Below are 12,953 nucleotides of genomic sequence, written 5' to 3' on the forward strand. Positions count from 1 at the left end.
AAGTGGTCTGCTAGCCACAAATTCTTCACCAAGGAATGTCTTTACTTCACCTTTTATTTTTGAAAGACAGCTTTACTGGCTATGGGATTCTTCTTGCTTGACAATTTTTTTTCTTTGAACACTTTGAATATAGTATTCCACTGCCCCTTGGTCTCTGTTGTTTATGTTAGCTGTTAATGTTATTTCAGTTCCTTTATAAGTGATACAGTTTTCCTCTTGCCACTTTCATGATTGTTTCCTTGTCTTTGGCTTTTAGCACTTTTGCTTTAATGTGTCTGTGTGTAGATCTCGAGTTGATCCTGCTTGGAGTTCATGGAAATTTCTGGATGTGTAGATCAGTGTTTTTCAATACATTTGGAAGTTTTCAGCCATTATTTCCTTTTTTTTTTAGACGTATTTTATTATTTATTTGTTTGTTTAAATTTATATCCAAGTTAGCATATAGTGCAACCATGATTTCAGGAGTAGATTCCTTAATGCCCCTTACCCATTTAGCCCATCCCCCCTCCCACAACCGCTCCAGCAACCCTCTGTTCTCTATATTTAAGAGTCTCTTATGTTTTGTCCCCCTCCCTGTTTTTATATTATTTTTGCTTCTCTTCCCTTGTTTTCATCTGTTCGTACCTTAAATTCCTCATATGAGTGAAGTTATATGATACTTGTCTTTCTCTGACTGACTGATTTCACTTAACATAATACCCTCTGGTTCCATCCACGTAGTTGCAAATGGCAAGATTTCATTCTTTTTTTATTTTTTTATATATGTATTTTTAATTTACATCCAAATTAGTTAGCATATAGTGCAACAATGATTTCAGGAGTAGATTCCTTAGTGCCCCTTACCCATTTAGCCCATCCCCCCTCCCACACACCCTCCAGTAACCCTCTGTTTGTTCTCCATATTTGTGAGTCTCTTATGCTTTGTCCCCCTCCCTGTTTTTATATTAGTTTTGTTTCCCTTCCCTTATGTTCATCTGTTTTGTCTCTTAAAGTCCTCATATGAGTGACGTCATATGACTTTTGTCTTTCTCTAATTTCACTTAGCATAATACCCTCCAGTTCCATCCATGTAGTTGCAAATGGCAAGATTTCATTCTTTTTGATTGCCGAGTAATACTCCATTGTGTATGTATATACCACATCTTCTTTATCCATTCATCCATTGATGGACATTTGGGCTCTTTTCATACTTTGGCTATTGTTGATAGTGCCGCTATAAACATTGGTTGCATGTGTCCCCCTGGATGAATACGTAGTAATGCAATTGCTGGGTCATAGGGTAGTTCTAGTTTTAATTTTTTGAGGAACCTCCATACTGTTTTCCAGAGTGGTTGCACCAGTTTGCATTCCCACCAGCAGTGCAAAAGAGATCCTCTTTCTCCGCATCCTCGCCAACATCTGTTGTTGCCTGAGTTGTTAATGTTAACCATTCTGACAGGTGTGAGGTGGTATCTCATTGTGATTTTGATTTGTGTTTCCCTGATGATGAGTGATGTTGAGCATTTTTTCATGTGTCAGTTGGCCGTCTGGATGTCTTCTTTGGAGAAGTGTCTATTCATGTCTTTTGCCCATTTCTTCACTGGATTATTTGTTAGTTGGGTGTTGAGTTTGATAAGTTCTTTATAGATTTTGGATACTAACCCTTTATCTGATATGTCCTTTGCAAATATCTTCTCCCATTCCGTCAGTTGCCTTTTAATTTTGCCGATTGTTTCCTTCACTGTGCAGAAGCTTTTTATCTTGATGAGGTCCCAATAGGTCATTTTTGCTTTTGTTTCACTTGCCTCCAGAGACGTGTTGAGTAAGAAGTTGCTGTAGTTGAGGTCAAGGAGGTTTTTGCCTGCTTTCTCCTTGAGGATTTTGATGTCTTCCTGTCTTACATTTAGGTCTTTCATCCATTTGGAGTTTATTTTTCTCGTGGTGTAAGAAAGTGGTCCAAGTTCATTTTTCTGCATGTCGCTGTCCAGTTTTCCCAGCACCATTTGCTGAAGAGACTGTCTTTATTCCATTGGATATTCTTTTTGCTTTGTCAAAGATTTAGTTGGCCATATGTTTGTGGGTCCATTTCTGGGTTCTCTTGTAGCAGGGTTCTCACGCAGAGAGTCATGACACTGAGGCTTTTCTTTCCAGGAAGCAACTTTATTCCTGTTGGTACTGCTCAGTTGGGTTCGTACCCAAAGAACTGAGCCCTGAATGCCACCTGGCATACTTTTTTATATATTTTTTTACTTCTTTGCCTCCCATATATGGTAACACACAAACATGTAGTCTGATTAAGTGGTCTCATGTTACAAGGTCATGAGGGATGTTGTCATATAGGCCGTATAGCCAGGTTGCCTTGAGATTTTTTTTCTTAGGGAGGGGACCCTACCACCTTCCCCACTTTGATGCTCAGACCCCTCTATTTTGGGTCAAAGAACATCATCTTGATTTAGAGGTTTATATTTTTATAACATCATTATATGAGTGGCCATCCTTTTTTTTTTTTTTTTTTAAATTATGGCCTCAGTGAGACTGGAGGCAGACCAGGGGACCCAAGCAAGGTAGGAGGATTAAGCAACCTCCCAGAACTAGGAGGATAATTTTTATGAGACTTTTGAATCCCCTGAAAGTTGAAAACCATCCTCCAAATAACTCCCCGGGGTTTTAACTGTTACAGGTCTGGACAGGGACATGAGCAGTCCTTTTTATTTGACTTGTGATCTCTTCTATGACTTTTTTTCTCATTATCTATCTGTAGGCAGCAGTTGCTTAGGTTAAACTTTTTACAAACTTTTCCCTCAGAAATAAGTAGGTAATCTAAGGCCAAGCGATTTTGATAGACAGCATGGCACATTTTGGTTTGTTCCTTGGCTAGTAGGTTAAGAGCTCTGGCAGTTTTATTGGTTATAATTTTTATAACTGCTTATAGTCTCATTATGTGGTTTATTTGCATGTAAATGGGAGTGCGGTAGCCCTAAGACCCATCTTCTGGCCAGGTGGCAGGGCTATAATAATGGATTATACACTTGGGAGGCCATTTATCATCTTTTTAATTGCCAGTTTGTAAGGCACGCTTCTTCCTTTGAGTCTCCTGTCCCTATACATTTGAACTCTCAAATGTTTCTCTCTGTCAAGTGGAAACAGGAAGAAAGATGGATGAATAGTTTTCAGCACATATGACCCTGACCAAACTGAGGGAAGTACTATATAGGCTGTCTTTCCACATATCTAGTATAGTCCACCTGGGGCCTGCCATTTGATGGCTGCGTTGATATTGTCTCAGACCTATCAGAGGTGAGAGAAGTTAAACAAGGGGTGGGGATCTGATCTGGCTCAAGGTGATCTGGGGTCCCCCACCATTGGGTTTTCTGGGCAGTTGAGTTATAAAATCTTTGGCCTAGGCATGTTAAGTTTTTAACAGAGATGATGATGAACTTTTTCCCCACTAGGCAAGATAGTTTTTCCCAGTAATTGAGCTTTTGAGAGCCAAACCCTGGTAGTAGGACTGGGGTATGTTGTTTTACTATAAAGTTTGTGGGAATCTAATTTTTTAGTCTCTTATGGCCATTGTTTCCCCATGTTGGTACCAATGAAGTATCCTATCCACAAAAGGAAGGTGAGTATTAACAGAAACCTCTCACATGTCCAGCTGGCTGGGGTGGCCTTGGACAATCCTATGGCAAAGAGTAGAGCAAGAATCACAATAATAGTGAGAAACAAGGCATGACAGTGCATCACAGTACGGAAACATAGAAAATAAGGACGGTCTTTTGTTTCATCGGACCATTGATTCCTCAAGCTTCTGCCGTGCCTACATTAGTCAGCTTCTGGAGTGACTAAAGCAGGGTTGTAGTCTCTTGGAGCCTCAGGAATTGCGGATTGCTTTTTTCATATGGTCAGCTTGCATAGCATTGGTGGATTAGGAATGCACTCCCAGTTTTGAGATGCTGGCTTCATTCTGCTTGTGGTGAATCCAAGGGCCCACTTCAGCTACCTTTACTGCAGTAGGGGTGGACAAAATGACAGTGAACGAGCCCCTGCAGAGGGGTTTTAGGGGCTGGACATTCCACTCCTTTATCTATATTGCATCTCCTGGTTTAAAGGGGTGAGCATCTGTGGTCAGATTCACAGGGAATCGCTCCCTGACCCAGTGGTGTAAGGTGGTTAGGGTAAAGCCAAGGGCCTGCATCTGTTGTCTTAGAGTTAGATTGCCTATCTCATTTAGATCCCCCCTTATGCCCTTGATAATGGGGGGAAGGCACCCAAAAAGGATTTTATAAAGGGAGAACCCCATCTACTTCTTGAGCCTCCCACTTGCAGCTGTAGTCTGCTTTCTGAAGTTTCCCTATCTCTCCCTGCCTAATGTTAACCCTTTCCCTATTTATTTCTCCCCCAGAATAGGGCCTGTACCTGCTGTTAGGAAACAGGGACGATGACCATTCTAGCTTTTTTAAGCTGATAAGAGACAGTGTGGGGGTACAGCAGTTAGAGTCTACCCCAGGGTCGGTCAAGTAGCCCACAGTATGGTTCTACAGGAAGGCTGGCAGGCATGAGGTGGCATAATTATTAGCAGACACAAAGAGAAGAACGCAAAGTAAAGATTATACTGACCAACAAGGTGGCGTCTTAAGATAATGTCTACAGTTTCCAAACCTGTCAAACAACCTAGGAGAGACTCTGACTTTGTAAACAACATATGTCAGGGAATCTCTCATGACCCAGGTGATGGAAGAGCAGGAGTAATAAGTAATCAATGGTGGCTCTATTTCCAAGAGTTTGGCCCTAATTTAATTTAAAAAATTTTTTTAAATCATCTACTACTTGTGAGGTGTTATTTAGAGTTTTGCTGAGTATAAGCAGACGGTCTGATTTATTTTGAGGTATAAAACTTTTTTTTTTAATGTATATTTATTTCTGAGACAGAGAGAGACAGAGCATGAGTGGGGGAGGGGCAGAGGGAGGGAGACACAGAATCCGAAGCAGGCTCCAGGTTCTGAGCTGTCAGCACAGAGCCCGACGCGGGGCTCAAACTCACAGACTGTGAGATCACGACCTGAGCCGAAGCCAGACGCTCAACAGACTGAGCCACCCAGGCGCCCTGAGGTATAAAACTTTTTTAAGAGCCAGGAGTTCTACTAGAGAAAGAGTCAAAGCAGCCATTTACCATTATTAATTTGCAAAATTTTAGGTAAGCCAAAAGTGGGTATTATTTTATAAAGCAAAACTTTTATTGCTTTTTGTGCCTTTTTTGTCTTGCAGAAGAAGGCCTTTACTCAATTAGTGAAAGTATCAATCCATACCCACAGATGTTGGAATTCCTTTGACCTTGGCATATGAGTGAACCCTAATTGTTAGTCTTTCCTGGATAGCCTCCAGTTCCTTGATTGCCTGGGAGAGCAAGTTTGTGGTTGAAAGGATTGTTTTTAAGACATACTTCACAGGCTGATACTACTTTCAGAACTCTCTTTGACAAATTTTTTTCCCAGTAAACATCCTTTGGGTCATTTGATAAGTTTTGCCCCTCCCTAAATGAAAGGCCTGATCCTGTGTTTTAATGATCTTTTATTTCTGTGAGCTTGGTAATAGTAATTGCTTTGCTCTGTTGTAACCAAGGGCTGGAGATGGTATCTAGGAGTCAGACCCCAGTTTATTTATTTATTTTTTTGGGAGTCTCCTTTAATAATTGATATAGTAGGCAAACTATTTTTCTGAACCCTGGTATCTACAGTCTACCATATCCAGTAATTTCCAACAACTCACATAATTGTTTACCCGTCCTGGAGTTGGTAGCACCATAGTCTCTATTTTAGTTATAATGTCCCTTTCTAGCAAGGGAGTAAGACTCTCTGGCATTATCAGGAAAGAATGAGAAAAAAAATTAGGTTTCCTCACATACATCCCAGGGGCTGAGAGAAAAATTTAGTTAGCAGTTTTCCGGAGATACCTCTAATCGTCATGCTGCGTTTGGATAGTTGGCCTGGAGTGGAAAGGAGGTCAGAAAAGGTAGCTCTGGTGTTAAGAAGGAAATCAACCAGTTTTCTTTCTGTATTTACCTGAGTTACCCGAGGCTCTGGGTTTCTGATAGACAGTTTGTTTAGGGGAGCCACCATGAAGAGCCCCAGACTCCAGTTAGTCCCTTCCAGGGACATTGGTTATCTGAGCCCTCACAGATAGAGGTCCCCGAGGGCCTTCAGATCTCCAGTGATTGTCTCCACAGAAGGGGCATGGCTTATGGGTTTTCATTTTGATTGTCCCCTCTGAGGACATTCTCATCATTTTAGTGCTCTGAATGGCCATATAAATGGCACTTGGTGCCAGGACCTCGGGAAGTCTGGTCTGACGTAGTACGGAAGGCCACAACTAAGGCCTCAGATTTTTTTTTTTAAGCCTCCTTTTCTGTTTTTTTTTTGTTTTGTGTTTTGTTTTGTTAATTTTGGTTGTAATATACTCAATTGGCAACTTGTAAGAGTTCCTCCAGGGTCCCTTCAAGGCCAACAGCCAATTTTTGCATTTTCTCTGAATATCTAGGGCTGATTGAGTGACAAATTTGTCCTTTCAAACCATCTCAGCCTTAGGGGTGTCAGGGGAGATAGCCATATATTTAGTGAGAGCCTTCCTCAACCTCTCCAGGAATGCCATCGGGCTCTCATTTTGTGTTTGTAAAATAGTGGCTAATTTAGCATAATTTAAGGGCTAAATCTTAGATTTCCTTAGTTTTTTTTCAAAAAATCTGTCACTAAGAGTCTGATTTAACAAAAGCATTACATCTTTCCAGTTCAACTCAAAAACATATATAATGTTCTGAAAAGCCCTTATATACTTATCTGATCAGAAAATTTACCTAGATCTCCTTTTATCTGTCTTAAATCTTGTAATATAAAGGTTTTTTCTTCTGGCATTCTAGCTTCTTATAAGGCAAACATGCCTGTGAGGAGGGCCTGAATAAGGTGAGTAGCAGCGAGCAGAAGTGTGTGTGTGTGTGTGTGTGTGTGTGTGTGTGTGTGTGTATGAGGACCCAAGGAGAAGGAGGTTGAGGTGAAAGAACTCCCTTCCTCCTTCTCTAGGTCTGTTTTAGATACAGGTAAGGAGCCCTTAATTACTTCCCCCCACTGATTGCTGGACTTCAGAAAGGGTTGCCATTAAATTAGGATCCACCTTACATTGCTTACACATATCTTGATTTTTTTTTCTTAAGGCCCAAAAACAATGAACATAGGGGAATTCTCCCCATTTCCCTTCACATTTGCAAAACAAGTCCAATTGTAGGATAGTATTGTCATTGATATTTCCCTTTGGGGGCCAGGTTCCCTCTTCCAATTTGTATTGGGGCCAAACCTTTGTGCAAAAGAAAATGAATCATAATGCATTCCAAAGGAGTAATGGCCTTGGTTGGGGAATTAACCATCTATAGGAAGAAGGAAGAAAGTTGTCCCTTATCTCAATTTCCTATAGCTGGCCAGGAGAAACCTCATCTCCTGTCCCTGCATTTTGGCTGGCTCTGCGGCTGGCAGCCAAAAGCCCTGCCAGTCTCACGAGGTGCTAATAGTCATTCTTACCCAGGCTTGACCCCACCTCCAAGAGCTGACCTGGTCTTTCCTGTTTTTTTCTTACCCCTCCATTTCCTGCCTGCAGGACCTTGGGGTATGGACTGTGACCAAGCAAGACTTTCCTGGTTGTTGTAGGATGCACTCATTTTATTTTGGCCCAACAGTAACTTCCATATTGATCATTGGCCATTGAGGGAGGGGGTTAAAGGGCCAAAGTCAAGGTCTATTCCCCTTTTTCAACAATGCTCACATAAATATGTTTCAGCCATGTGGATATCCATTTTTGGCATACAGTGGGCTAAGTGTAGTAAAATGGCTCCCACGTACCTTAGTAAAAGCCCTTCATCACCCATCCCTCATACGGCAGAGGCATCCAGTCCTCTGCTGAACAGGAACAACAGAAATGTGGAGGATTTGGAGGCTGGCACCAAGGGTATTGCTATCATTTTCTCGGCCTTTGGGTCAAAAGAGGAGGAATTTAATCTTAACCCAATGTACTTTTAAAATCCATTTATTTTAACCTTAGTCCATCCTGACCACACATAAAATTTCTTTTTAAAGATTTTCCTTCATGAACTTTCTGCAACTTTTCTTTACATTTAGATTTTGTCCAAGCCATTTTCCTCCAAATAACCAATCCCATTTAGAACAAAATTACTTTCTTTTACCTTCAACAAAAATATATTTCCATTTCTTATATCTTTCTTTCATATCTCCTACTTTTCTACATACAGAGTTGCTTGTCTTATTTTTATTAGTTTTAACTACATTTAGTAGAATTTTACCTCTTAGAAACCTTAGTCTCCAGTGAAAACTAAGTAGTAACCAATTGTGAACTTTATGTTATATCTGAATGTTTTTAGATGGCAAAATTATGAATCCATTAAGGATAAAGCATGTTTTCCCATAGATCCAAATGTCCGGAGTTTCTTTGCAACAAGTCAGAAGCACAAACCTACATCTAGTAATTAGTGCTTTAGCCTCTTATCTCTTTAGATATCCAATGAATTCAATCTCAATTTATCATGCAAGCCAAACTTTAACGTTTTAGGTTACCAAAGACTTTGAAAGCTATCTTAACAATTACCCGTGAAAGCTTTGAGACAGACAAAATTAACCATCATTTTAAGTCACCTTTTTGCTGACAAATTGCAACAGAGATAAAAGAGCTTATTTGACCTTTAGAAAACAGTTTTATATGTTTAATGCTGATAACTCTAAAGACATGTCTATTTTAAACCAAAAAACTTAAATCCATTTAAATACCAAATGTGTTCCATCTGTGTCCATTTAAAAGTTAATCAATTTGTTCCCCCTTGTCTATTTGTATCTGGGGCACCAGTGGGGAAATCTGAAGTGGGTGGTCTTCACTCCACAACCTCTAGGGTGGGAGGAGGAGCTGATGGTGCCTGAGGCATTGAGGAGCCAGTTATGCCGGCCACCCCCAAAGTGGTACAGAAAAGAAGGCGGGGGAGGGAAGGCAGAAGAGGAGAGGTGCCAGCAAAAGGCAGAGAAAGAGAATTCCCAGTTTTAACTCTTGTCAGCTCAGACAGAGTCTGCCCGGAGCAGACTCCGGGTTTGTTTTGTTTTGTTTTGTTTTGTTTTCCACCAGTGGAATTGGGCAGTCCGTGTCAGTCTGGGGAAGACAGGGAATTTCCCTGAAACAAAAGGAGTTTTGGCAGCTGCTTGGGAATATTCCTTAAAGTCCCTGTTCTGAGGTAGAATAACCAGAGACGGTTGGCTCTAATTACCATAGTCATTAATCCAGGAAATGAATGAGAGACAAGTCCCCACACACAGTCACATGGCGACTCCACAATCTGCTACCCAGTGCCTTAGAGTTGCAGCTTCGTTCCTCACCCCTTGTGGAACTACTAGGGCAACTCTGGGAGGTGATCAGGCTCCCCTTCTGCCTCTTGGGGGCAGGTGTGCCAAAACGAACCCAGGTTCTTACCAGTCTGCCGGGTGGCACTCCCTGAGCTGGTGTCTGGGCCTCACAAGTTCCATTGGGGCACACGGGGTCCTCGCCCCAGCATGCTGAGAGGGCTAGTCTCCTGCAGATCAAGCGGTCTCTGGCACCAGGCAAGGCTGCCTCTCCTGGCATTCCGAGGTTCATATCCCTGGTGGCAAAGGAGGAGGAAATGAACTGTCTCTGAATCCTGGACAAGCCCCCAAGTAATGTAGCAGGATTCTCGCACAGAGTCGTGACACCAAGCCTTTTCTTTCCAGGAAGCAACTTTATTCCTGCCAGCACCACTCAGTTGGGTTTCCAAAGAACTGAGCCCCGAATGCCACATTTGGTTTTTTTGTATATTTTATATAAATATGTAATATATATATATTATATGTAATATATATGTAATATATATATGTATGTATGTATGTACATATATATGTACATATATATATACATATATATGTATATATACATATATATACACATACATATATATACACATATACATACATATATATACATATATATATACATATATACATATATATACATAAATATATGTAATATAAATATGTAATATATATATGTAATATATAAATATATTTTATATAAATAAATAAATATTTATTTATTTATAAATAAATAAAAACATGGGTTTTTATATATTTTTTGCTTCCTTGTCTCCCATATATGGTAACACACAAACATGTAGTCTGATTAAGTGGTCTCATGTTACAAGACTGTGAGGGATGTTGTCATATACGCATATAGCCAGGTTACCTTGAGGTTTTTTTCTTTCCTGAGGGAAGGGACCCTACCACACTCTATTCTGTCCCATTGATCTGAGTGTCTGTTTTTGTGCCAGTACCATACTGTGTTTTGATGATTACAGCTTTGTAATACAGCTTGAAGTCCAGGATTGTCATGCCTGCAGCTTTGGTTTTCTTTTTCAAGATTTGGCTTTGGCTATTTGGGGTCTTTTCTGGTTCCATACAAGTTTTAGGATTGTTTGTTCTAGCTCTGTGAAGATTGCTGGTGTTATTTTGATAGGGATTGCTCAGCCATTATTTCTTTAAGTAATTTTTCTGCTCCTTTCTCGCCCTTCTCCTTCTGATGGTCCCATTATACATGTGTTGGTGTGTTGAGTGAAGCCCCACTTTTCTCTGAAGTGATATTCACTTCATTTTCTTTTCTCCCTGTTCTTTGATTATATAATCAAAGAATTATATATTGATCTATCAATCTATAATGTGAATTATATATTGATATTATATATTGATTATCAATTATATATTGATCTATCTCCAGCCTGCTTACTTTTCTTTCTGCCAGTTCAAATAAACTGTTGAGCCCCTCTTGAGTTTTTCATTTGTCATTATACTTTTCCATTCCAGAATTTCCACTTAGTTCTTCTTACAACTACTTTAATCATAGTTTTCTTTAGTTCTGTGAACATGTTTCTGATGATATCTTTGCTTGTTAACTCTAGTATCTGGTTACTCTCCCAGGTAGTGCCTCTCTTGCCTTCTTTTTTCCCCCAGTGTATGTGTCTTATAACTGTCTATTGAAAACTGGACATTTCAGAAAGTATATTGTACAAGTCTGGGCACTGGCCTCCCCAGGGAGGAGAGTTGCTATTATTATTTGCTTCTTTAGTGATTGGCTGAATTTTTTAGTAAAGTCTATTTTATCCCTTCTTCATGTCTCCACAATGTAAATCTGATGTTGCCTCTCAGCTGGCAAGGCCTTGGTTGTATCCACAGCCACCTTGGGACGATTGTGGGTTTTGCAGAACTCTTTTGACTCTCCCTTGTCCTTCCCTTAGGTGTTAAGGTTTTTTAGTTGCTAATTGATGGCTCTCCTGTTTCCAACAATGTCCTGGGGCACACATTGCTCCACAAACTGATCCAGTAAAATTTGGGATTCTTTGAAGGGATAGTTCCCAGGGTCAGTGTTTGAAATTTGTTTTGACCCCAGGGTGGGGGGCGGGGTGGGGGTGGGGGAGGGTTCCTCCCAGCTTCATAGTTGTCTCCATCAAAGTAGGCTGCCCACAGTTTAGCCTGTACACCCAGTGACTCTACCAGTCTCCTCCTAGTTGCCATTCACCACTACTTCCAGTTTTTGAGAGCACTTGTAGGCTTGAGTTTTTCCACTCTGTTCAAATGAGGTCAGTCCATTAAGGAAAAGTTTTGGTGCTGTTTTAGGTCTTGCTTCTCACCCCAGGAAAAATCTCTGAACACAGCTGGGAGCAAAGACAATAGCATACTTGTCTGTGAGTGATACCCCTACTTTAGAAGCTCAGTGGCGGGGTGGGCTGGTCTTCTTGGCATGCTTCACCTGAGCATGGGATTTTCACTTTATGGTCTGGGGCAAAGGTGATTGGGGCCCCAGTATTTTCATTGGCCTCGCTCCCAAGGTACAGCCTCCATCCTACAAGTCTAACCTGGTATAAAAAGGAAATTCCCACATCTTGGCTGCACTCTCTCAAAATGTATCCTTAACCACAGATGTGGAGGGGCAGGATGAGATATGATGTCCTGCCCCTCCCAGGAAGATTGCCTTTGTACTAGGAGCTGATGGAAAGGGAACCCTGTGTTGTTGGCTACAGTTTGGTGTAGAGTTTTTGTCTCACTCAGCTGGGACTGGGGAGGGAGGCCTTTGATCTTAGCTTAGATACCACCTGCTCTCACTGTTCTTAATGGGTTTTAGTAGATTTTCTTGAGAAAAAAAAAAAAGTGTCTTTATTTGCTGTATGCCCTCAGGACCGCTTCCAGAGACTTTAAATGGTTAGTTTAGAAAATAATTTTCACCAGTTTCAGTGAGGAGGGGGTCTTCAGAGCTCCTCAAGCCATCATGCCAGATGTGGAACCAATTGGGATTGTATTTGTTATGTCTCATCTAATCTGGGACAGTTAGGACATTTTTGAAGAGTATCGGCCATGTTTTATAAAATGACCCTCCGTTTGGATTTGATGTGTTTCCTGTTAAATAGATTCAGATTCTGTATTTTTGGCAGGAATACCACAAAAGTGATATTGTGTCCTTCTCTGTGCACTGGATAGGAGGTGTGTGACATCTGTTTAACATATTGTTAGGTGTTATTTTAATTCCAGGCATATATTGAGTGTCACATTGTATGTATTTTTTTATTATTAGATTTAAATTTCTGTTTTAATTGGCTATTTGTATTAATTTGTAAATGCCTTTGCTGAATTATCTATGGGATTGGTTTTGTTGTTTTACTAATTCTAATGTTCTAATATTATGTGTTTTACTGGTTCTAAGAGCTCTATTTTTTTTTTTTAAATAGGGAAACTCTATGCTGTTTAAAGTTTGATTTCTTGAGAGAGAGTGGGGGAGAGGGACAGAGAGAGAATTCCAAGCAGGCTCCACACTGTCAATGCAGAGCTCAACACAGAGCTCAATCCCACAAACTATGAGATCATGAGCTAAGGTGAAACCAAGAG

General features: G+C 40.6%; 1 protein-coding gene across 6 annotated transcripts in view; it reads left to right on the forward strand.

Annotated features, from left to right (window-relative positions):
• The window catches only part of NEK4 (NIMA related kinase 4), a 51,269-nt gene that overhangs the window by 33,447 nt on the left and 4,869 nt on the right, over positions 1 to 12,953 (forward strand). For 2 of the 6 annotated variants that reach the window (XM_040454862.1, XM_040454861.1), the window contains exon 15: positions 6,887 to 6,929. The exons of the other annotated variants lie outside the window; for them this stretch is intronic. In XM_040454862.1, the coding sequence (XP_040310796.1) occupies positions 6,887 to 6,913 (27 nt within the window). In that variant the 3' untranslated portion in view covers positions 6,914 to 6,929. The remainder of the gene's footprint in view (positions 1 to 6,886; positions 6,930 to 12,953) is intronic. 6 annotated transcript variants of the gene reach the window in all.

This window comes from Herpailurus yagouaroundi, unplaced genomic scaffold (assembly GCF_014898765.1).
Source record: "Herpailurus yagouaroundi ecotype Mexico unplaced genomic scaffold, PumYag 213, whole genome shotgun sequence".
In the NCBI taxonomy this organism is placed as follows: domain Eukaryota; kingdom Metazoa; phylum Chordata; class Mammalia; order Carnivora; family Felidae; genus Herpailurus; species Herpailurus yagouaroundi.